Source organism: Coregonus clupeaformis, unplaced genomic scaffold (assembly GCF_020615455.1).
Source record: "Coregonus clupeaformis isolate EN_2021a unplaced genomic scaffold, ASM2061545v1 scaf0082, whole genome shotgun sequence".
NCBI classification, from domain to species: domain Eukaryota; kingdom Metazoa; phylum Chordata; class Actinopteri; order Salmoniformes; family Salmonidae; genus Coregonus; species Coregonus clupeaformis.
Window position 1 is genome coordinate 296,141 of NW_025533537.1, and position 22,383 is coordinate 318,523.

The 22,383-nt window shown below is 44.9% G+C and overlaps 1 protein-coding gene across 2 annotated transcripts in view; it reads left to right on the top strand.

The window, feature by feature from the left end:
• Window positions 1–2,035: 2,035 nt before the first annotated feature.
• Window positions 2,036–22,383, top strand: part of nectin1b (nectin cell adhesion molecule 1b) — a 568,693-nt gene continuing 548,345 nt past the window's right edge. For both annotated transcript variants that reach the window (XM_045213155.1, XM_045213154.1), the window contains exon 1: window positions 2,036–2,967. In XM_045213155.1, coding sequence (XP_045069090.1) covers window positions 2,916–2,967 — 52 coding nt within the window. In that variant the 5' untranslated portion in view covers window positions 2,036–2,915. The remainder of the gene's footprint in view (window positions 2,968–22,383) is intronic.

The following is a 22,383-nucleotide window of genomic DNA, read 5'->3' on the forward strand; positions in this document are numbered from 1 at the left end:
ATTTTAACAAGTTATCTTTTTCATTTCACTTCACCAATTTGGACTATTTTGTGTATGTCCATTACATGAAATCCAAATAGAAATAATTTTAAATTACAGGTTGTAATGCAACAAAATAGGAAAAACGCCAAGGGGGAGAATACTTCTGCAAGGCACTGCAAATACTGATAGTCTTTTCTTAGTATCTGCTAAACCATTACAATTATGACTGGCTATAATTATTTCACCATTTACCATAATGAGATACAAATTTCAGATTGTTGTAGCCATCTATAATCCCACCACTACATCATGACCAGATTGTTGTAGCCATCTATAATCCCACCACTACATCATGACCAGATTGTTGTAGCCATCTATAATCCCACCACTACATCATGACCAGATTGTTGTAGCCATCTATAATCCCACCACTACATCATGACCAGATTGTTGTAGCCATCTATAATCCCACCACTACATCATGACCAGATTGTTGTAGCCATCTATAATCCCACCACTACATCATGACCAGATTGTTGTAGCCATCTATAATCCCACCACTACATCATGACCAGATTGTTGTAGCCATCTATAATCCCACCACTACATCATGACCAGATTGTTGTAGCCATCTATAATCCCACCACTACATCATGACCAGATTGTTGTAGCCATCTATAATCCCACCACTACATCATGACCAGATTGTTGTAGACATCTATAATCCCACCACTACATCATGACCAGATTGTTGTAGACATCTATAATCCCACCACTAAATATAAATCACTTTCCCTCACTTTTTGTATCATAATCCTCTCTAGTTAGTGGAGATAGCAGACACTTAGATGGAATTGGAATTTCAACAGGTGAATGCTTGTCATTGTACCTGTCAGTGAGTGGTCTCTGTCTGGTGGAAATCCAGGATCTTTGTGCTTTGTGTTTTACAATATGCTACCACTACAAGTGTGGCTTTAGAAAATAATTGTTCTACTTTTTCATATGTATACATATGTATAGGCTGTAGATTTAGTTTCCTGAGTACAGTTAATATACCAATGTTGATCCTGACATGTGCATTGACATTTATCTGAAAATGTGATTACACTAGACAATTCATAGGTGTACTTGCTCTGTGTGCAGGATGGAGGAAAATGTGTAGGAAAATTGCTTTGTGTTGTCATGTCCATCTTTACTAGTAATGTCTGGGCTGCATGGATTACACAGCTGTGATGATTGTTGCAAAAAAAATTGCACATGCTACAAGTCCCACTCTGATGGGTTATTTGCTGTGCAAGAGAGCCTTTGATCCCATCATCTGAAATGTATCTTAGTTGAAGGATGATCTCTTTCCTATTCTTGCCGTAAACATCTGCCCTGTTTTCACACCAACTGCAAATAATAAAACAATGTATCTATGTTTGTTTTCCAAAGCAGTTCTTTCAGGGAAAAGCGTTCATCGATTTTGCTACAAAGGAATGAGAGACCGTCTGTTGTATGAGTTGACAGAAAACACAGTACTTGTTTAGAAAGCAGTTGAGTGATATAATTTTATGATATGTAAATGTAAATGATATGCCTGTAGTGTAATCATTATTTCTGAATTACTCATGAAATGAATGAAGTCATCTAATGAAATGTAGATGGCTTGAATCAGATGTTTCATTTTGTGTTTCATGTAAACTCTACACAGTTGCGTTCTGTGAGTGTCACAAAGTAGGTTGATATCCATTCAATGTGTGCAACATCCATAGGTTAGGCTGTACACTGAAATATACAGTAAGTATGCCCCCAATGCAATTCTAAAGTCTATTACATCCACAGTGCGATTTCAACTGATTCAAATTAACTAATTATTGTCTTTTGTTGAATTTATATTACAAAAGTCCGACCTTGTTTAGCATTATCTAGTCCAAATATGGCATGATTCCACTATTTGTATCAGTTTGAATCACTTTCTATGGGGAACTTTTATTTTGAAGGCGAACCGCAAATTCCACTATTGTGGCTAATCCTTATTGTGGCTAGCTTCACATGGGTGTCTAACGTCACGGATTCGGATCTGTGCTCGGAGCTTGTCAGCTAGGCTACATTATGCCAGTTCAGGTTGTGGCGTCTTTGTATGGAAATCCGCATAGCTGGATTGCAGGCTGTTTTATGAAAATATACCTAGTATTTGTCGAATAAACTACCGGATACAAATCTGCTCTATCTACTGAGTCCACGGAGGGAGAAAAAAACTATACATCTCCTGATTCAATTGCCCGGAGAAAGAGGGAACTTCGGCTATTGTTTTGTTCTAAAAAAGTAAAGAAGACCATTGCAGATCTGTCTGTTGGATATCATCTGCATTCTAAGGACACTAATAATTCAGAAGAACTATCCATTGGGTTTCCTGGAACTTGCCATTGAGGCATCGAGCACCTCCCGCCCCCTCGCATCAATTCCGAAATACTGGAGGCTTTGGCAACAGCAGTGGCGACCTGCAGCATTGGATGAGATACGGGATTCAAGGAAGACTGGGGATAGCCTGCTTCCTGACTTGGCCACAATAGAAACCTGTTTTGGACGATTTCTATTGCCCCCCACCGTTCACCTAACTCGGTTAGATAAGAACGCATCAACTCGTTTGTTCGGTTGTGCGTTAAAAAAAAAGTGCCTTGGATATCTTCGTGAGATCTACTCATCAATCTACTGTACGGACAACGATTCGCGGTGCGTAGTTCAGAAGCCGTTGGAATAACTACAGGGAAGTCACGAATTGATGCTTTCCGCGTCGGCTCGCATTCATTCATTAGTTTGAAAGTAGTTCCACATCGACATCGGTTCTCAAGGTATTCCTAACATACCTGGTCTAAATCATTTGGAGGGAGTTGATCCAATCCACTAAGGGGAAGCTGTCGCAGAAGTTCCGGGGGGTGAGTTGAAGCGCCATGGCGATGTTGGCGAGCGTTTGGATAGTCCTCCTGGCTGTCAACATAGAAGGTAAGCGCTTGAAATACAATTCACATTCTTGCTTTTATTCGCAGTTTTGCCTATGGATATGCTAGTTGTGTAATGTTTAATCAATATTTAGCAGAATGGGTTTAGAATAACATGTCAACAAATAAAACATTTATTTTAAGAATAAATGAAAACACATTTTCAGGTAACATATTTGCAATGCAAATAATTGGTTATTTTACAAATAGATTTCTGATGCATTTCGTTAGGTTCCAACATAATTCCGTGTCAGTAGGCTAGGTGAAGTGAAATGACCGTGATAACAGGCAGATGGCGGTAGTGGTGTAGAGGCACAATACCCATAACGTTCATACAACAACGTAGCGACGAGACTCAGGGATCACACGGCACGCAACCTCCCATAGTTAGACACCAACACACTGCAACAGGAGAGGTCGAGTGGTAGGTCATGTTCTGTTCGATAACCTTTTGGGTGATTTTAGAAATCATTTATAAGGCTATAGAAATGACGATACAATACATATCTTTTTTGGGAAAAAATGCACTTATTTGAATGCATTATTCTCTTGTGTTTAGAAACATGACATTGCAACAAAATAGCAATGCAATAAATCCTACTTAGAATGGAATAGCTATAGCCCCTCCTACTTAGACACCGTCTGAATGGAATAGCTATAGCTCTCCTACTTAGACACCGTCTGAATGGAATAGCTATAGCATCTCCTACTTAGACACCGTCTGAATGGAATACCTATAGCATCTCTTACTTAGACACCGTCTGAATGGAATAGCTATAGCTCTCCTACTTAGACACCGTCTGAATGGAATAGCTATAGCTCTCCTACTTAGACACCGTCTGAATGGAATACCTATAGCCCCTCCTACTTAGACACCGTCTGAATGGAATACCTATAGCCCCTCCTACTTAGACACCGTCTGAATGGAATACCTATAGCCCCTCCTACTTAGACACCGTCTGAATGGAATACCTATAGCCCCTCCTACTTAGACACCGTCTGAATGGAATACCTATAGCCCCTCCTACTTAGACACCGTCTGAATGGAATAGCTATAGCATCTCCTACTTAGACACCGTCTGAATGGAATAGCTATAGCATCTCCTACTTAGACACCGTCTGAATGGAATACCTATAGCCCCTCCTACTTAGACACCGTCTGAATGGAATACCTATAGCATCTCCTACTTAGACACCGTCTGAATGGAATACCTATAGCATCTCCTACTTAGACACCGTCTGAATGGAATAGCTATAGCTCTCCTACTTAGACACCGTCTGAATGGAATACCTATAGCCCCTCCTACTTAGACACCGTCTGAATGGAATACCTATAGCCCCTCCTACTTAGACACCGTCTGAATGGAATACCTATAGCATCTCCTACTTAGACACCGTCTGAATGGAATAGCTATAGCCCCTCCTACTTAGACACCATCTGAATGGAATACCTATAGCATCTCCTACTTAGACACCGTCTGAATGGAATACCTATAGCATCTCTTACTTAGACACCGTCTGAATGGAATAGCTATAGCATCTCCTACTTAGACACCGTCTGAATGGAATAGCTATAGCATCTCCTACTTAGACACCGTCTGAATGGAATAGCTATAGCCCCTCCTACTTAGACACCGTCTGAATGGAATAGCTATAGCATCTCCTACTTAGACACCGTCTGAATGGAATAGCTATAGCATCTCCTACTTAGACACCGTCTGAATGGAATAGCTATAGCCCCTCCTACTTAGACACCGTCTGAATGGAATACCTATAGCCCCTCCTACTTAGACACCGTCTGAATGGAATACCTATAGCCCCTCCTACTTAGACACCGTCTGAATGGAATACCTATAGCATCTCCTACTTAGACACCGTCTGAATGGAATAGCTATAGCCCCTCCTACTTAGACACCATCTGAATGGAATACCTATAGCATCTCCTACTTAGACACCGTCTGAATGGAATACCTATAGCATCTCTTACTTAGACACCGTCTGAATGGAATAGCTATAGCATCTCCTACTTAGACACCGTCTGAATGGAATAGCTATAGCATCTCCTACTTAGACACCGTCTGAATGGAATACCTATAGCCCCTCCTACTTAGACACCGTCTGAATGGAATAGCTATAGCATCTCCTACTTAGACACCGTCTGAATGGAATAGCTATAGCCCCTCCTACTTAGACACCGTCTGAATGGAATAGCTATAGCATCTCCTACTTAGACACCGTCTGAATGGAATAGCTATAGCATCTCCTACTTAGACACCGTCTGAATGGAATAGCTATAGCCCCTCCTACTTAGACACCGTCTGAATGGAATAGCTATAGCATCTCCTACTTAGACACCGTCTGAATGGAATAGCTATAGCATCTCCTGTTCTGTTCTAAAGGATGACATCATCCATTACATTTACATTTTAGTCATTTAGCAGACGCTCTTATCCAGAGCGACTTACACCAAACTACCAATGTGATCTTCCTGGTACAAACATAGAGAGGATCCACCAGAAAACGAATAATTACACAGTAATGACACACAGTGAAGACATTAACATTCTAAGCTAATCTTGCCAATCTTATTTCCCCATGGGACAATTAAGTATTCATTCATTATAATGCATTGGTGAGTGATTGATCCTTGGAAGAGATAGCAAACAATGAAGTGGCTGTATTATTATTTTTTGACTGTGGGATCTTTGATTGTTGAATACTACTGTAGTTTGTAGAGTGCTGTTTAAAAAAATATAACCATATATTATATAATCTAATATCTTTTTGCATATTTAGATGAAACAGCCATGCCCCACCATGCCCCACCATCCATGCCCCACCATCCATGCCCCACCATGCCCCACCATCCATGCCCCACCATCCATGCCCCACCATGCCCCACCATGCCCCACCATCCATGCCCCACCATCCATGCCCCACCATCCATGCCCCACCATCCATGCCCCACCATCCATGCCCCACCATGCCCCACCATGCCCCACCATCCATGCCCCACCATGCCCCACCATCCATGCCCCACCATGCCCCACCATGCCCCACCATGCCCCACCATCCATGCCCCACCATGCCCCACCATCCATGCCCCACCATGCCCCACCATCCATGCCCCACCATCCATGCCCCACCATCCATGCCCCACCATGCTCCACCATGCCCCACCATGCTCCACCATGCCCCACCATGCCCCACCATCCATGCCCCACCATCCATGCCCCACCATCCATGCCCCACCATGCTCCACCATGCCCCACCATGCCCCACCATCCATGCCCCACCATCCATGTCCCACCATCCATGCCCCACCATCCATGCCCCACCATCCATGCCCCACCATCCATACCCCACCATGCCCCACCATGCCCCACCATGCTCCACCATGCCCCACCATGCTCCACCATGCCCCACCATGCTCCACCATGCCCCACCATGCCCCACCATCCATGCCCCACCATGCCCCACCATCCATGCCCCACCATGCCCCACCATGCCCCACCATCCATGCCCCACCATCCATGCCCCACCATCCATGCCCCACCATCCATGCCCCACCATCCATGCCCCACCATCCATGTCCCACCATCCATGCCCCACCATCCATGCCCCACCATCCATGCCCCACCATCCATGCCCCACCATCCATACCCCACCATGCCCCACCATCCATGCCCCACCATCCATACCCCACCATGCCCCACCATCCATGCCCCACCATCCATACCCCACCATGCCCCACCATGCCCCACCATGCCCCACCATGCCCCACCATCCATGCCCCACCATCCATGCCCCACCATGCCCCACCATGCCCCACCATGCCCCACCATGCCCCACCATCCATGCCCCACCATCCATGCCCCACCATGCCCCACCATGCCCCACCATGCCCCACCATGCCCCACCATGCTCCACCATGCCCCACCATGCCCCACCATCCATGCCCCACCATCCATGCCCCACCATGCCCCACCATCCATGCCCCACCATCCATGTCCCACCATCCATGCCCCACCATCCATGCCCCACCATCCATGCCCCACCATCCATACCCCACCATGCCCCACCATGCCCCACCATGCTCCACCATGCCCCACCATGCTCCACCATGCCCCACCATGCTCCACCATGCCCCACCATGCCCCACCATCCATGCCCCACCATGCCCCACCATCCATGCCCCACCATGCCCCACCATGCCCCACCATCCATGCCCCACCATCCATGCCCCACCATCCATGCCCCACCATCCATGCCCCACCATCCATGCCCCACCATCCATGTCCCACCATCCATGCCCCACCATCCATGCCCCACCATCCATGCCCCACCATCCATGCCCCACCATCCATACCCCACCATGCCCCACCATCCATGCCCCACCATCCATACCCCACCATGCCCCACCATCCATGCCCCACCATCCATACCCCACCATGCCCCACCATGCTCCACCATGCCCCACCATGCCCCACCATCCATGCCCCACCATCCATGCCCCACCATGCCCCACCATGCCCCACCATGCCCCACCATACATACCCCTCCATGCCCCACCATGCTCCACCATGCCCCACCATCCATGCCCCACCATGCTCCACCATGCCCCACCATGCTCCACCATGCCCCACCATGCCCCACCATCCATGCCCCACCATCCATGCCCCACCATGCCCCACCATCCATGCCCCACCATGCCCCACCATCCATGCCCCACCATGCCCCACCATGCCCCACCATACCCCACCACCTGTTTTCAGCATTGTGACTTAGAACCTTTCCTTCCTTTAATTACAAACCATGAATGAACCATGAATGAACCATGAATGAGTCCCAAATGGGACCCTGTATCCTATATGCTACTCTTGATATAGTGTGCTACTCTTGATGCGAGCCCTATGAAAATGGATGCCATTTGGGACACAATCCATGTCTGATAGGTCTTCTGTCATAGTTCCACTGTACCTATCGGAGGAAACCGCTTACTGAAATAATACCAATCCATTATTAAAATCACCTTAAGCTTCTGCTCTGTAAATTATCTTTGGAAATACAGCATTTTAAGTGTGAAATGTATAGTTGTGAGGATTTACTTGTTGATACATGCAGTACTATAGAGATGTGTAGTTACTGGTCTGCTTGATACATGCAGTACTATAGAGATGTGTAGTTACTGGTCTGCTTGATACATGCAGTACTATAGAGATGTGTAGTTACTGGTCTGCTTGATACATGCAGTACTATAGAGATGTGTAGTTACTGGTCTGCTTGATACATGCAGTACTATAGAGATGTGTAGTTACTGGTCTGCTTGATACATGCAGTACTATAGAGATGTGTAGTTACTGGTCTGCTTGATACATGCAGTACTATAGAGATGTGTAGTTACTGGTCTGCTTGATACATGCAGTACTATAGAGATGTGTAGTTACTGGTCTGCTTGAGATGTGTAGTAGATACATTAAATAAGACTTCTTCCATTTAGCTCCTCCCATCTTGGCAGGAACATCTTAGGACCCTCAGCTTACGTCCTAAATGGTACCCTGTTCCCTTTATAGTGCACTACTTTAGACCAGAGCCCTGTTCCTTATATAGGGAATAGGGTCCCGTTTAGGACGTAAGCTGAGGGTCCTAAGATGTTCCTGCCAATGCTCATCTCTTCAGCTCTCTCACACTGCGCTGGGCCTTGTGACGTGATGTGTGAGACTGACTGATGCACTACTTTGATCAAATGGGCCAATCTGATGTACATTGAGATAATCCCTGTGCTTGTAGAGAAGATCAGGATGAAATGGTTCTCAGAGCGAGGGCTCAGAGCTAGGCACTCCCGCTGCCGGAGACAGCGTTTGAAGCTGCTCAGTCAACGGTCCTTTTTTTATCTATTTGTATTAAGGAACATCAGACATGATCACGACACACAGGTTAAAATACCAAAACCAACTGTGAACCAACTATATTAATTTGGGGTCAGGTCGAAACACACATGGAACATTTATGGACATTTAGCTAGCTACTGTAGCTGTTGCTAGTTTGTCCTGGGAGATGAACATTGGGTTGCTAGGTTACCTAAACATGCATGGTCTTGTTTATAGCTTGTTCTTTGTAGTCAAACAAAAGGGTGTGTTTCTCTACTCTGATGATGAACCCACAGATAAAAAGGGAAAGCTAGTTCGTTTTTAGTTAGTTTTTAGTTAGTTATCTACAATGAATCTCTCCCTGTTTGTCCTTCAAGCATCCACGTGGTTTTGTATCTTCCTGATATCCAGTAAGGAGGGGACTTCAAATCAAATACAATTTTATTTGTCACATGCGCTGAATACAGCAGGTGTAGACCTTACCGTGAAATGCTTACTTACAAGCCCTTAACCAACAATGCAGTTCAATAAATAGAGTTAAGAAAATATTTACTAAATAAACTAAAGAATTTAATAAAACACAATAAAATAGCAATAACGAGGCTATATACAGGGGGTATCGGTACCGAGTCAATGTGAGGGGGTACAGGTTAGTCGAGGTAATTTGTAGGTAGGGGTAAAGTGACTATGCATAGATAATAGACAGCGGGTAGCAGCAGTGTAAAAACAAATGGGGGGGGTGTCAATGCAAATAGTCTGGGTGGCCATTTGATTAATTGTTCAGCAGTCTTATGGCTTGGGGGTAGAAGCTGTTGAGAAGCCTTTTGGACCTAGACTTGGCGCTCCGGTACCGCTTGCCGTGTGGTAGCAGAGAGAACAGTCTATGACTAGGGTGGCTTGAGTCTTTGACAATTTTTTGGGCCTTCCTCTGACATCGCCTGGTATAGAGGTCCTGGATGGCAGGAAGCTTGGCCCCAGTGATGTACTGGGCCGTACGCACTACCCTCTGTATTTGTATTTATTATGGATCCCCATTAGTTCCTGCCAAGGCAGCAGCTACTCTTCCTGGGGTCCAGCAAAATTAAGGCAGTTACAGTGGGGGAAAAAAGTATTTAGTCAGCCACCAATTGTGCAAGTTCTCCCACTTAAAAAGATGAGAGAGGCCTGTAATTTTCATCATAGGTACACGTCAACTATGACAGACAAATTGAGAAAAGAAAATCCAGAAAATCACATTGTAGGATTTTTTATGAATTTATTTGCAAATTATGGTGGAAAATAAGTATTTGGTCACCTACAAACAAGCAAGATTTCTGGCTCTCACAGACCTGTAACTTCTTCTTTAAGAAGCTCCTCTGTCCTCCACTCGTTACCTGTATTAATGGCACCTGTTTGAACTTGTTATCAGTATAAAAGACACCTGTCCACACCCTCAAACAGTCACACTCCAAACTCCACTATGGCCAAGACCAAAGAGCTGTCAAAGGACACCAGAAACAAAATTGTAGACCTGCACCAGGCTGGGAAGACTGAATCTGCAATAGGTAAGCAGCTTGGTTTGAAGAAATCAACTGTGGGAGCAATTATTAGGAAATGGAAGACATACAAGACCACTGATAATCTCCCTCGATCTGGGGCTCCACGCAAGATCTCACCCCGTGGGGTCAAAATGATCACAAGAACGGTGAGCAAAAATCCCAGAACCACACGGGGGGGACCTAGTGAATGACCTGCAGAGAGCTGGGACCAAAGTAACAAAGCCTACCATCAGTAACACACTACGCCGCCAGGGACTCAAATCCTGCAGTGCCAGACGTGTCCCCCTGCTTAAGCCAGTACATGTCCAGGCCCGTTTGAAGTTTGCTAGAGTGCATTTGGATGATCCAGAAGAGGATTGGGAGAATGTCATATGGTCAGATTAAACCAAAATAGAACTTTTTGGTAAAAACTCAACTCGTCGTGTTTGGAGGACAAAGAATGCTGAGTTGCATCCAAAGAACACCATACCTACTGTGAAGCATGGGGGTGGACACATCATGCTTTGGGGCTGTTTTTCTGCAAAGGGACCAGGACGACTGATCCGTGTAAAGGAAAGAATGAATGGGGCCATGTATCGTGAGATTTCGAGTGAAAACCTCCTTCCATCAGCAAGGGCATTGAAGATGAAACGTGGCTGAGTCTTTCAGCATGACAATGATCCCAAACACACCGCCCGGGTAACGAAGGAGTGGCTTCGTAAGAAGCATTTCAAGGTCCTGGAGTGGCCTAGCCAGTCTCCAGATCTCAACCCCATAGAAAATCTTTGGAGGGGAGTTGAAAGTCTGTGTTGCCCAGCGACAGCCCCAAAACATCACTGCTCTAGAGGAGATCTGCATGGAGGAATGGGCCAAAATACCAGCAACAGTGTGTGAAAACCTTGTGAAGACTTACAGAAAACGTTTGACCTGTGTCATTGCCAACAAAGGGTATATAACAAAGTATTGAGAAACTTTTAGTTATTGACCAAATACTTATTTTCCACCATAATTTGCAAATAAATTCATTAAAAATCCTACAATGTGATTTTCTGATTTTTTTTTCTCATTTTGTCTGTCATAGTTGACGTGTACCTATGATGAAAATTACAGGCCTCTCTCATCTTTTTAAGTGGGAGAACTTGCACAATCGGTGGCTGACTAAATACTTTTTTCCCCCAATGTATACAATTTTACAATACATTCATAACAGATTTCACAACACACTGTGTGACTTCAGGCCCCTACTCCACCACTACCACATACAGTGAGGGAAAAAAGTATTTGATCCCCTGCTGATTTTGTACGTTTGCCCACTGACAAAGAAATGATCAGTCTATAATTTAAATGGTAGGTTTATTTGAACAGTGAGAGACAGAATAACAACAAAACAATCCAGAAAAACGCATGTCAAAAATGTTATACATTGATTTGCATTTTAATGAGGGAAATAAGTATTTGAACCCCTCTCAATCAGAAAGATTTCTGGCTCCCAGGTGTCTTTTATACAGGTAAGAGCTGAGATTAATCTGTGTGTCCTAATCTCAGTTTGTTACCTGTATAAAAGACACCTGTCCACAGAAGCAATCAATCAATCAGATTCCAATCTCTCCACCATGACCAAAGAGCTCTCCAAGGATGTTAGGGACAAGATTGTAGACCTACACAAGGCTGGAATGGGCTACAAGACCATCGGCAAGCAGCTTGGTGAGAAGGTGACAACATTTGGTGCGATTATTCGCAAATGGAAGAAACACAAAATAACTGTCAATCTCCCTCGGCCTGGGGCTCCATGCAAGATCTCACCTCGTGGAGTTGCAATGATCATGAAAACGGTGAGGAATCAGCCCAGAACTACACGGGAGGATCTTGTCAATGATCTCAAGGCAGCTGGGACCATAGTCACCAAGAAAACAATTGGTAACACACTACGCCGTGAAGGACTGAAATCCTGCAGCGCCCACAAGGTCCCCCTGCTCAAGAAAGCACATATACAGGCCCATCTGAAGTTTGCCAATGAACATCTGAATGATTCAGAGGAGAACTGGGTGAAAGTGTTGTGGTCAGATGAGACAAATCGAGCTCTTTGGCATCAACTCAACTCGCCGTGTTTGGAGGAGGAGGAATACTGCTTATGACCCCAAGAACACCATCCCCACCGTCAAACATGGATGTGGAAACATTATGCTACAAATCAGCTGGGCTAGACAATCTGGACCCTTTCTTTCTAAAACTAGCCGCCGAAATTGTCGCAACCACTATTACTAGTCTGTTCAACCTCTCTTTCATAACGTCTGAGATCCCCAGAGATTGGAAAGCTGCCGCGGTCATCCCCCTCTTCAAAGGGGGTGACACTCTAGATCCAAACTGCTACAGACCTATATCCATCCTGCTCTGCCTTTCGAAAGTATTTGAAAGCCAAGTTAACAAACAGATCACCGACCATTTCGAATACCACCGTACCTTCTCCGCTATGCAATCCGGTTTCCGAGCTGGTCATGGGTGCACTTCAGCCACACTCAAGGTCCTAAACGATATTATAACCGCGATTGATAATAGACAGTACTGTGCAGCCGTCTTCATCGACCTGGCCAAGGCTTTCGACTCTGTCAACCACCGCATTCTTATTGGCAGACTAAATAGCCTTGGTTTCTCAAATGACTGCCTCGCCTGGTTCACCAACTACTTCTCAGATAGAGTTCAGTGTGTCAAATCGGGAGGGCCTGTTGTCTGGACCTATGGCAGTCTCTATGGGGGTGCCACAGGGTTCAATTCTTGGGCCGACACTTTTCTCCGTGTATATCAATGATGTCGCTCTTGCTGCTGGTGACTCTCAGATCCACCTCTACGCAGACGACACCATTTTGTATACATCTGGCCCTTCATTGGACACTGTGTTAACAAACCTCCAAACGAGCTTCAATGCCATACAACACTCCTTCAGTAGCCTCCAACTGCTCTTAAACACTAGTAAAACTAAATGCATGCTTTTCAATCGAACGCTGCTGGCACCCGCCCACCCGACTAGAATCACCACTCTCGACGGGTCTGACCTAGAGTATGTGGACAACTACAAATACCTACGTGTCTGGTTAGACTGTAAACTCTCCTTCCAGACTCACATTAAGAATCTCCAATCCAAAGTTAAATCTAGGATCGGCTTCCTATTTCGCAACAAAGCCTCCTTCACTCATGCTGCCAAACATGCCCTCGTAAAACTGACTATCCTACCGATCCTTGACTTCGGCGATGTCATTTACAAAATAGCCTCCAACACTCTACTCAGCAAACTGGATGTAGTCTATCACAGTGCCATCCGTTTTGTATCCAAAGCCCCATACACTACCCACCACTGTGACCTGTACACTCTTGTTGGCTGGTCCTCACTACATGTTCGTCGTCAAACCCACTGGCTCCAGGCCATCTATAAATCACTGCTAGGCAAATCCCCGCCTTATCTTAGCTCATTGGTCACCATAGCAACACCCACCCGTAGTCTGCGCTCCAGCAGGTATATCTCACTGGTCATTCCCAAAGCCAACACCTCCTTTGGCCGCCATTCCTTCCAGTTCTCTGCTGCCAATGACTAGAACGAATTGCAAAAATCTCTGAAGCTGGAGACTCTTATCTCCCTCACTAACTTTAAGCATCAGTTGTCAGAGCACCTTACCGATCACTGCACCTGTACACAGCCCATCTGAAATTAGCCCACCCAACTACCTCATCCCTATATTGTTATTTATTTTGCTCTTTTGCACCCCAGTATCTCTATTTGCACATAATCTCTTGCACATCTAGCATTCCAGTGTTAATACTATTGTAATTATTTTGCACTATAGCCTATTTATTGCCTTACCTCCATAACTTGCTACATTTGCACCACTGTATATATATTTTCTGTTGTATTTTTGACTTTATGTTTTTTTTACCCCATATGTAACTCTGTGTTGTTTTTATCGCACTGCTTTGCTTTATCTTGGCCAGGTCGCAGTTGTAAATGAGAACTTGTTCTCAACTGGCTTACCTGGTTAAATAAAGGTGAAATAAAAATAAATAAATAAAAATGCTTTGGGGGTGTTTTTCTGCTAAGGGGACAGGACAACTTCACCGCATCAAAGGGACAATGGACTGGCCTTGTACCGTCAAATCTTGGGTGAGAACCTCCTTCCCTCAGCCAGGGCATTGAAAATGGGTCGTGGATGGGTATTCCAGCATGACAATGACCCCAAACACACAGCCAAGGCAACAAAGGAGTGGCTCAAGAAGAAGCACATTAAGGTCCTGGAGTGGCCTAGCCAGTCTCCAGATCTTAATCCCATAGAAAATCTGTGGAGGGAGCTGAAGGTTCGAGTTGCCAAACGTCAGCCTCAAAACCTTAATGACTTGAAGAAGATCTGCAAAGAGGAGTGGGACAAAATCCCTCCTGAGATGTGTGCAAACCTGGTGGCCAACTACAAGAAACATCTGACCTCTGTGATTGCCAACAAGGGTTTTGCCACCAAGTACTAAATCATGTTTTGCAGAGGGGTCAAATACTTATTTCCCTCATTAAAATGCAAATCAATTTATAACATTTTTGACATGCGTTTTTCTGGATTTTTTTGTTGTTATTCTGTCTCTCACTGTTCAAATAAATCTACCATTAAAATTAAAGACTGATCATGTCTTTGTCAGTGGGCAAATGTACAAAATCAGCAGGGGATCAAATACTTTTTTCCCTCACTGTATCTACAGTACAAAAATCCATGTGTACGTGTGTGTATAGTGCGTATGTTATCATGTGTGTGTGTGCACGTGTCTGTGCCTATGTTTGTGTTGCTTCACAGTCCCCGCTGTTCCATAAGGTGTATTTTTATCTGTTTTTAAAATCTGATTCTACTGCCTGCATGAGTTGCTTGATGTGGAATAGAGTTCCATGTAGTCATGGCTTTATGTAGTACTGTGCGCCTCCCATAGTCTGTTATGGACTTGGGGACTGTGAAGAGACCTCTGGTGGCATGTCTGGTTGGGTATGCATGGGTGACCGAGCTGTCTGCCAGTAGTGCAAACAGACAGCTCGGTGCACCCAACATGTCAACACCTCTCATAAACACAAGTAGTGATGAAGTCAATCTCTCCTCTGTAGCATCTTACGGTCGGATGCCGAGCAGTTGCCATACCAGGCGGTGATGCAACCGGTCAGGATGCTCTCGATGGTGCAGCTGTATAATTTTTTGAGTATCTGGGGACCCATGCCAAATCTTTTCGGTCTCCTGAGGGGGAATAGGCTTTGTCATGCCCTCTTCACGACTGTCTTGGTGTGTTTGGACCATGATAGTTTGTTGGTGATTTGGACACCAAGGAACTTGAAGCTCTCAACCTGCTCCACTACAGCCCCGTCGATGAGAATGGGGGCCTGTTCGGCCCTCCTTTTCCTGTAGTCTACGATCATCTCCTTTGTCTTGATCACATTGAGGGAGAGGTTGTTGTCCTGGCACCACATTGTTGTCTCATCGTTGTCGGTGATCAGGCCTACCACTGTTGTGTCGTCAGCAAACTTAATGATGGTGTTGGTGTCGTGCCTGGCCATGCAGTCATGGGTGAACAGGGAGTACAGGAGGGGACTAATTCATGAATGGCCATTCTGTCAGCAGACAGCTCTCTGACTGATGTGGAGCTACTTTTCTCAGGTGTAGCCTGCCTATTTTTCTCCGGTAAAATGCAAGACTAACTTCAAGCAAAACATTAGCAAATGTAGCTGGCTATATTTATTTATATGATAAACATTAGAAATATGATGGCCATGCATAGTTTTTGCAAAAAAAATACCTTGCTTTTTCATTTACTTGTGTGGCTGCCAGCACTTCTGCTAGTGTTGCGCTTCTGTTGTCATCTGATGAAAATGAAGCAGTTTTCTGCACGAATGTATTTTCTGTGAAGGAGAACTATAGTTGCACGCAGGGGCGAAGGTAAGGCGGTAGGGTACAGCGTCCCAGGAACATAAATAGTGGGGGTACACCGTAGCGGTAAAACGTGAGCCTATCACAGTTAATACAACAAACACCATTATTTAACAGTACTACATGTCAGCCGCATGAAGAATGTCTGAATTGACTAGAAAATGGGTGGTATATGCTCCAAATTGTGTTGTGGTTCGACAAGAACACGTGATGGAGGCGGAGATGAGTGGCGGTGATGGAGGCGCACCAGGAGATGAGTGGCGGTGATGGAGGCGCTCCAGGAGATGAGTGGCGGTGATGGAGGCGCTCCAGGAGATGAGTGGCGGTGATGGAGGCGCGCCAGGAGATGAGTGGCGGTGATGGAGGCGTCTGACAATCAGATGTAAACATCATGACTGGTTGTGTTTATGCCACATTAAAAGGCATTGACGGCATGTCCATGTGGCTAGGGGAAGATAAGCTTTCCCTAAAGTAAATTGAATTAAATTGCCAAAATTATATAGCCTAATTAGGTTACTTCTGTATATACAGATATAAATAAAATCATTCAAAATAGGCTACTACTCCAGAAAGCATGATTTGGCCGCAGAGGCAAATGTACAAAATCAGCAGGGGATCAAATACTTTTTTCCCTCACTGTATCTACAGTACAAACTCCATGTGTACGTGTGTGTATAGTGCGGACGTTATCGTGTGTGTGTGCATGTGTCTGTGTGTCACGAATTCCGCCGAGGCTGCTCCTCCTCCTTGTTCGGGCAGGCTTCGGCGTTCGTCGTCCCCGGAGTACTAGCTTCCACCGTTTGATGTTATCTATGTTTGTTTGGTTTTGTCTGTTTAGTGCACCTGTTCCACATCACGTCTTAATTATGTCACCTATAAGTTTCCTCTGGTTTTGTTTGTAGTTGTGTGTCGTTGTTCTCCTGGCGGGTTGGTTTAGTGTATGAGTTTACTATTTGTTAGTGCCGTGCGCACTTTACGCACAGTTTTGCGTATTCGCCTGATGTATTTTGAATTTTGCTCCGGTGACTATTAAAAGTCGGATCAACTAAGCTTCTGTGTCCTGCGCCTGACTCCAACACCGCATCCACATCAGCCTTGTGACACTGTGTCTATGTTTGTGTTGCTTCACAGTCCCCGCTGTTCCATAAGGTGTATTTTTATCTGTTTTTTAAATCTGATTCTACTGCTTGCATGAGTTACTTGATGTGGAATAGAGTTCCATGTAGTCCTGGAGCGCCTCCATCACCGTCACTCAGAGGATCATTAGCTGTTGTTTTAAATGGCATAGCCTACAGTCGGAAGAGCCCGCAGTTCGGCAGATTTGGGCAAATAGATTGTTGAGTTGCGACTGTCAGTGACAAGCAGAGAGACCCAGCCAGGCATATCACAATATTTAAAAATACAATCCCAGAAAAAACTGTTTGGAAAGCAAATGGCTGCTACTGTAAAGATATGACAATGAAAAGACTCCAATCTGTCTAGTTGGACAAATTCTCAACTTAATTGAGCAAACAGTAGCCTATTTTATTGGCACCAGATGAGTGTGCATATTCACTGTCTTTATCGTTTGTTTTTGGACAATCATTTCCTCCTCCAGGTTAGATGGACGTCATGTTGTATTTGTGTCTCCCCTTTTCATAGGCCCATTATATGGATCAGACCAATGTTGTTTTTATTGATCTGTTTGTCAGTGGCATCAGAGTAGGCTACCCTGTCATTTTTGTAGTATAAAAAAAGATTCTGCTAATATCTCCAGTCATATGAAGTGTAGCAGAATTGCATGAAATGTGTTTATAAAAGGCCAACAAGATATCTGATATCCTATATCCTATATCCTAGGCCTACTCCTACGCCACCATGCACTGTATTGAACCGTCTTTTTTTGCGAACAGTGATTGAGTTATATCATTAGCCTAAATGATGACTATCCAAACTAATCATCACATTATGAATAGTAGGTTATCTTACATAAGTCTGCAAATGCGAGGATGCAGGGAATGCTTTATATTATAAAGGTGCATTTTTATGGTGAAAATGTGCTTCCCCAAACTTGAAACCCACGCTCCGCCCATGTTGAAAGGTATCTCATGTTGAAAGGTATCTCATGTTGAAAGGTATCTCATGTTGAAAGGTATCGCATGTTGAAAGGTATCTCATGTTGAAAGGTATCGCATGTTGAAAGGTATCGCATGTTGAAAGGTATCGCATGTTGAAAGGTATCTCATGTTGAAAGGTATCGCATGTTGAAAGGTATCGCATGTTGAAAGGTATCGCATGTTGAAAGGTATCGCATGTTGAAAGGTATCGCATGTTGAAAGGTATCGCATGTTGAAAGGTATCTCATGTTGAAAGGTATCGCATGTTGAAAGGTATCTCATGTTGAAAGGTATCGCATGTTGAAAGGTATCTCATGTTGAAAGGTATCGCATGTTGAAAGGTATCGCATGTTGAAAGGTATCGCATGTTGAAAGGTATCTCATGTTGAAAGGTATCTCATGTTGAAAGGTATCTCATGTTGAAAGGTATCTCATGTTGAAAGGTATCGCATGTTGAAAGGTATCGCATGTTGAAAGGTATCGCATGTTGAAAGGTATCTCATGTTGAAAGGTATCACATGTTGAAAGACATGACATCTAGTTTCACCCCTAGTCACTCTACTGAAGCAAAAGCACACTGTTGACTTTCAATATAAAACGCAGGTGAAATGGTTTAAAACGCATATTTTTTTATTCATGGTCTGCGTTTTAAAAATCCAGATTTCTGAAATCGAACACGTCCCCTGTAGCTTGATTGAAATTGAAAGAGACTGCGTTAATGTTAAACACTGCAGATATCGGCTCAATAGGAAATGACTTTCAGCGATACACATTGAATAGAGCACTAAATGATATAATGTTATGACATGTTGTAAGGATAAGGTGACATACTGTATGTTTAAGTCACATCTAAAGCCACATGTTGGGATTCTGGGGCACTACCCAAATGGCTCCTTGATGAATCACTACAACGTCTTACCCAAATGGCTCCTTGATGAATCACTACAACGTCTTACCCAAATGGCTCCTTGATGAATCACTACAACGTCTTACCCAAATGGCTCCTTGATGAATCACTACAACGTCTTACCCAAATGGCTCCTTGATGAATCACTACAACGTCTTACCCAAATGGCTCCTTGATGAATCACTACAACGTCTTACCCAAATGGCTCCTTGATGAATCACTACAATGTCTTACCCAAATGGCTCCTTGATGAATCACTACAACGTCTTACCCAAATGGCTCCTTGATGAATCACTACAACGTCTTACCCAAATGGCTCCTTGATGAATCACTACAACGTCTTACCCAAATGGCTCCTTGATGAATCACTACAACGTCTTACCCAAATGGCTCCTTGATGAATCACTACAACGTCTTACCCAAATGGCTCCTTGATGAATCACTACAACGTCTTACCCAAATGGCTCCTTGATGAATCACTACAATGTCTTACCCAAATGGCTCCTTGATGAATCACTACAACGTCTTACCCAGGCTCTGTCGTAGCCGGCCGCGACCGGGAGACCCATGGGGCGGCGCACAATTGGCCCAGCGTCGTTGAGGGTAGGGGAGGGAATGGCCGGCAGGGATGTAGCTCAGTTGGTAGAGCATGGCGTTTACAACGCCAGGGTTGTGGGTTCGATTCCCACGGGGGGGCCAGTATGAAAAAATATATATAATAATAATGTATGCACTCACTAACTGTAAGTCGCTCTGGATAAGAGCGTCTGCTAAATGACTAAAATGTAATGTAAATGTTACCCAAATGGCTCCTTGATTAATCACTACAACGTCCTGCCTGCGGAAGTAAGGGATATTTTGTTCCCTCTGTGGTCACAGCTTTTTGACATGCAGACCACAATCCAGGCTTTCACCCCGGGGTTAAAGGGCTCTCCTCATGAATGCCTGCTGTCTTTGAAGCACAAGTGATATATAACATGTTGAGTTCGGACTCTGACTGCTCTGCCTGCCCAAACACACACACACAAGTGGGAATGGGTCCAGCAAATGCAAACTACCCCCAGTCAGGCCTCATTCAGCTATCGTAATGATGCCTGGAATATTATTGAAAGGATTGTAAGGATTACATAATTGGCCTTTACCTTGGAAGTCCTCTTTTGCTGGATTGTGTTCTAGGTTACTATGAGGTAGTGGTGGACTGTGTTCTAGGTTACTATGAGGTAGTGGTGGACTGTGTTCTAGGTTACTATGAGGTAGTGGTGGACTGTGTTCTAGGTTACTATGAGGTAGTGGTGGACTGTGTTCTAGGTTACTATGAGGTAGTGGTGGACTGTGTTCTAGGTTACTATGAGGTAGTGGTGGACTGTGTTCTAGGTTACTATGAGGTAGTGGTGGACTGTGTTCTAGGTTACTATGAGGTAGTGGTGGACTGTGTTCTAGGTTACTATGAGGTAGTGGTGGACTGTGTTCTAGGTTACTATGAGGTAGTGGTGGACTGTGTTCTAGGTTACTATGAGGTAGTGGTGGACTGTGTTCTAGGTTACTATGAGGTAGTGGTGGACTGTGTTCTAGGTTACTATGACGCTACAAGCTTGGCACACCTGTATTTGGGGAGTTTCTCCCATTCTTCTCTGCAGATCCTCTCAAGCTCTGTCAGGTTGGATGGGGAGCGTCGCTGCACAGCTATTTTCAGGTCTCTCCAGAGATGTTCGATCGGGTTCAAGTCCGGGCTCTGGCTGGGCCACTCAATGACATTCAGAGACTTGTCCCGAAGCCTCTCCTGCGTTGTCTTGGCTGTGTGCTTAGGGTCGTTGTCCTGTTGGAAGGTGAATCTTCGCCTCAGTCTGAGGTCCTGAGTGCTCTGGAGAAGGTTTTCATCAATGGTCTTTCGGTACTTTGCTCCTGAATACTTATGTAAATTTTGTTATTTTAGTTTTGTTATTTTTGCGTTATTACTTATTTACATAAGTATTCAGCCCCTTTGCTATGAGACTCGAAATTGAGCTCAGGTGCATCCTGTATCCATTGATCATCCTTGAGATGTTTCTACAACTTGATTGGAGTCCACCTGTGGTAAATTCAATTGATTGGACATGATTTGGAAAGGCACACACCTGTCTATATAAGGTCCCACAGTTGACAGTGCATGTCAGAGCAAAAACCAAGCTATGAGGTCGAAGGAATTGTCCGTAGAGCTCCGAGATAGGATTGTGTCGAGGCACAGATCTGGGGAAGGGTACCAAAAAATTTCTGCAACATTGAAGGTCCCCAAGAACACAGTGGCCTCCATCATTCTTAAATGGAAAAAGTTTGGAACCACAAAGACTCTTCCTAGAGCTGGCCGCCCGGCCAAACTGAGCAATCGGGGAAGAAGGGCCTTGGTCAGGGAGGTGACCAAGAACCCGATAGTCACTGACAGCTCCAGAGTTCATCTGTGGAGATGGGAGAACCTAGCAGAAGGACAACCATCTCTGCAGCACTCCACCAATCAGGCCTTTATGGTAGAGTGGCCAGACGGAAGCCACTCCTCAGTAAAAGGCACATGACAGCCCGCTTGGAGTTTGCCAAAAGGCACCTAAATGACTCTCAGACCATGAGAAACAATATTCTCTGGTCTGATGAAACCAAGATTGAACTCTTTGGCCTGAATACCAAGCGTCACTTCTAGAGGAAACCTGGCACCATCTCTATGGTGAAGCATGGTGGTGGCAGCATCATGCTGTGGGGATGTTTTTCAGCGGCAGGGACTGGGAGACTAGTCAGGATCGAGGGAAAGATGAACGGAGCAAAGTACAGAGAGATCCTTAATGAAAACCTGCTCCAGAGCGTCAGGACCTCAGACTGGGGCGAAGGTTCACCTTCCAACAGGACAATGACCCTAAGCACACAGCCAAGACAACGCAGGAGTGGCCTGACTTGAACCTGATCGAACATGTCTAGAGAGACCTGAAAATAGCTGTGCAGCGACGCTCCCCATCCAACCTGACAGAGCTTGAGAGGATCTGCAGAGAAGAATGGGAGAAACTCCCCAAATACAGGTTTGCCAAGCTTGTAGCGTCATAGTATGAAAAAATGTATGCACTCACTAACTGTA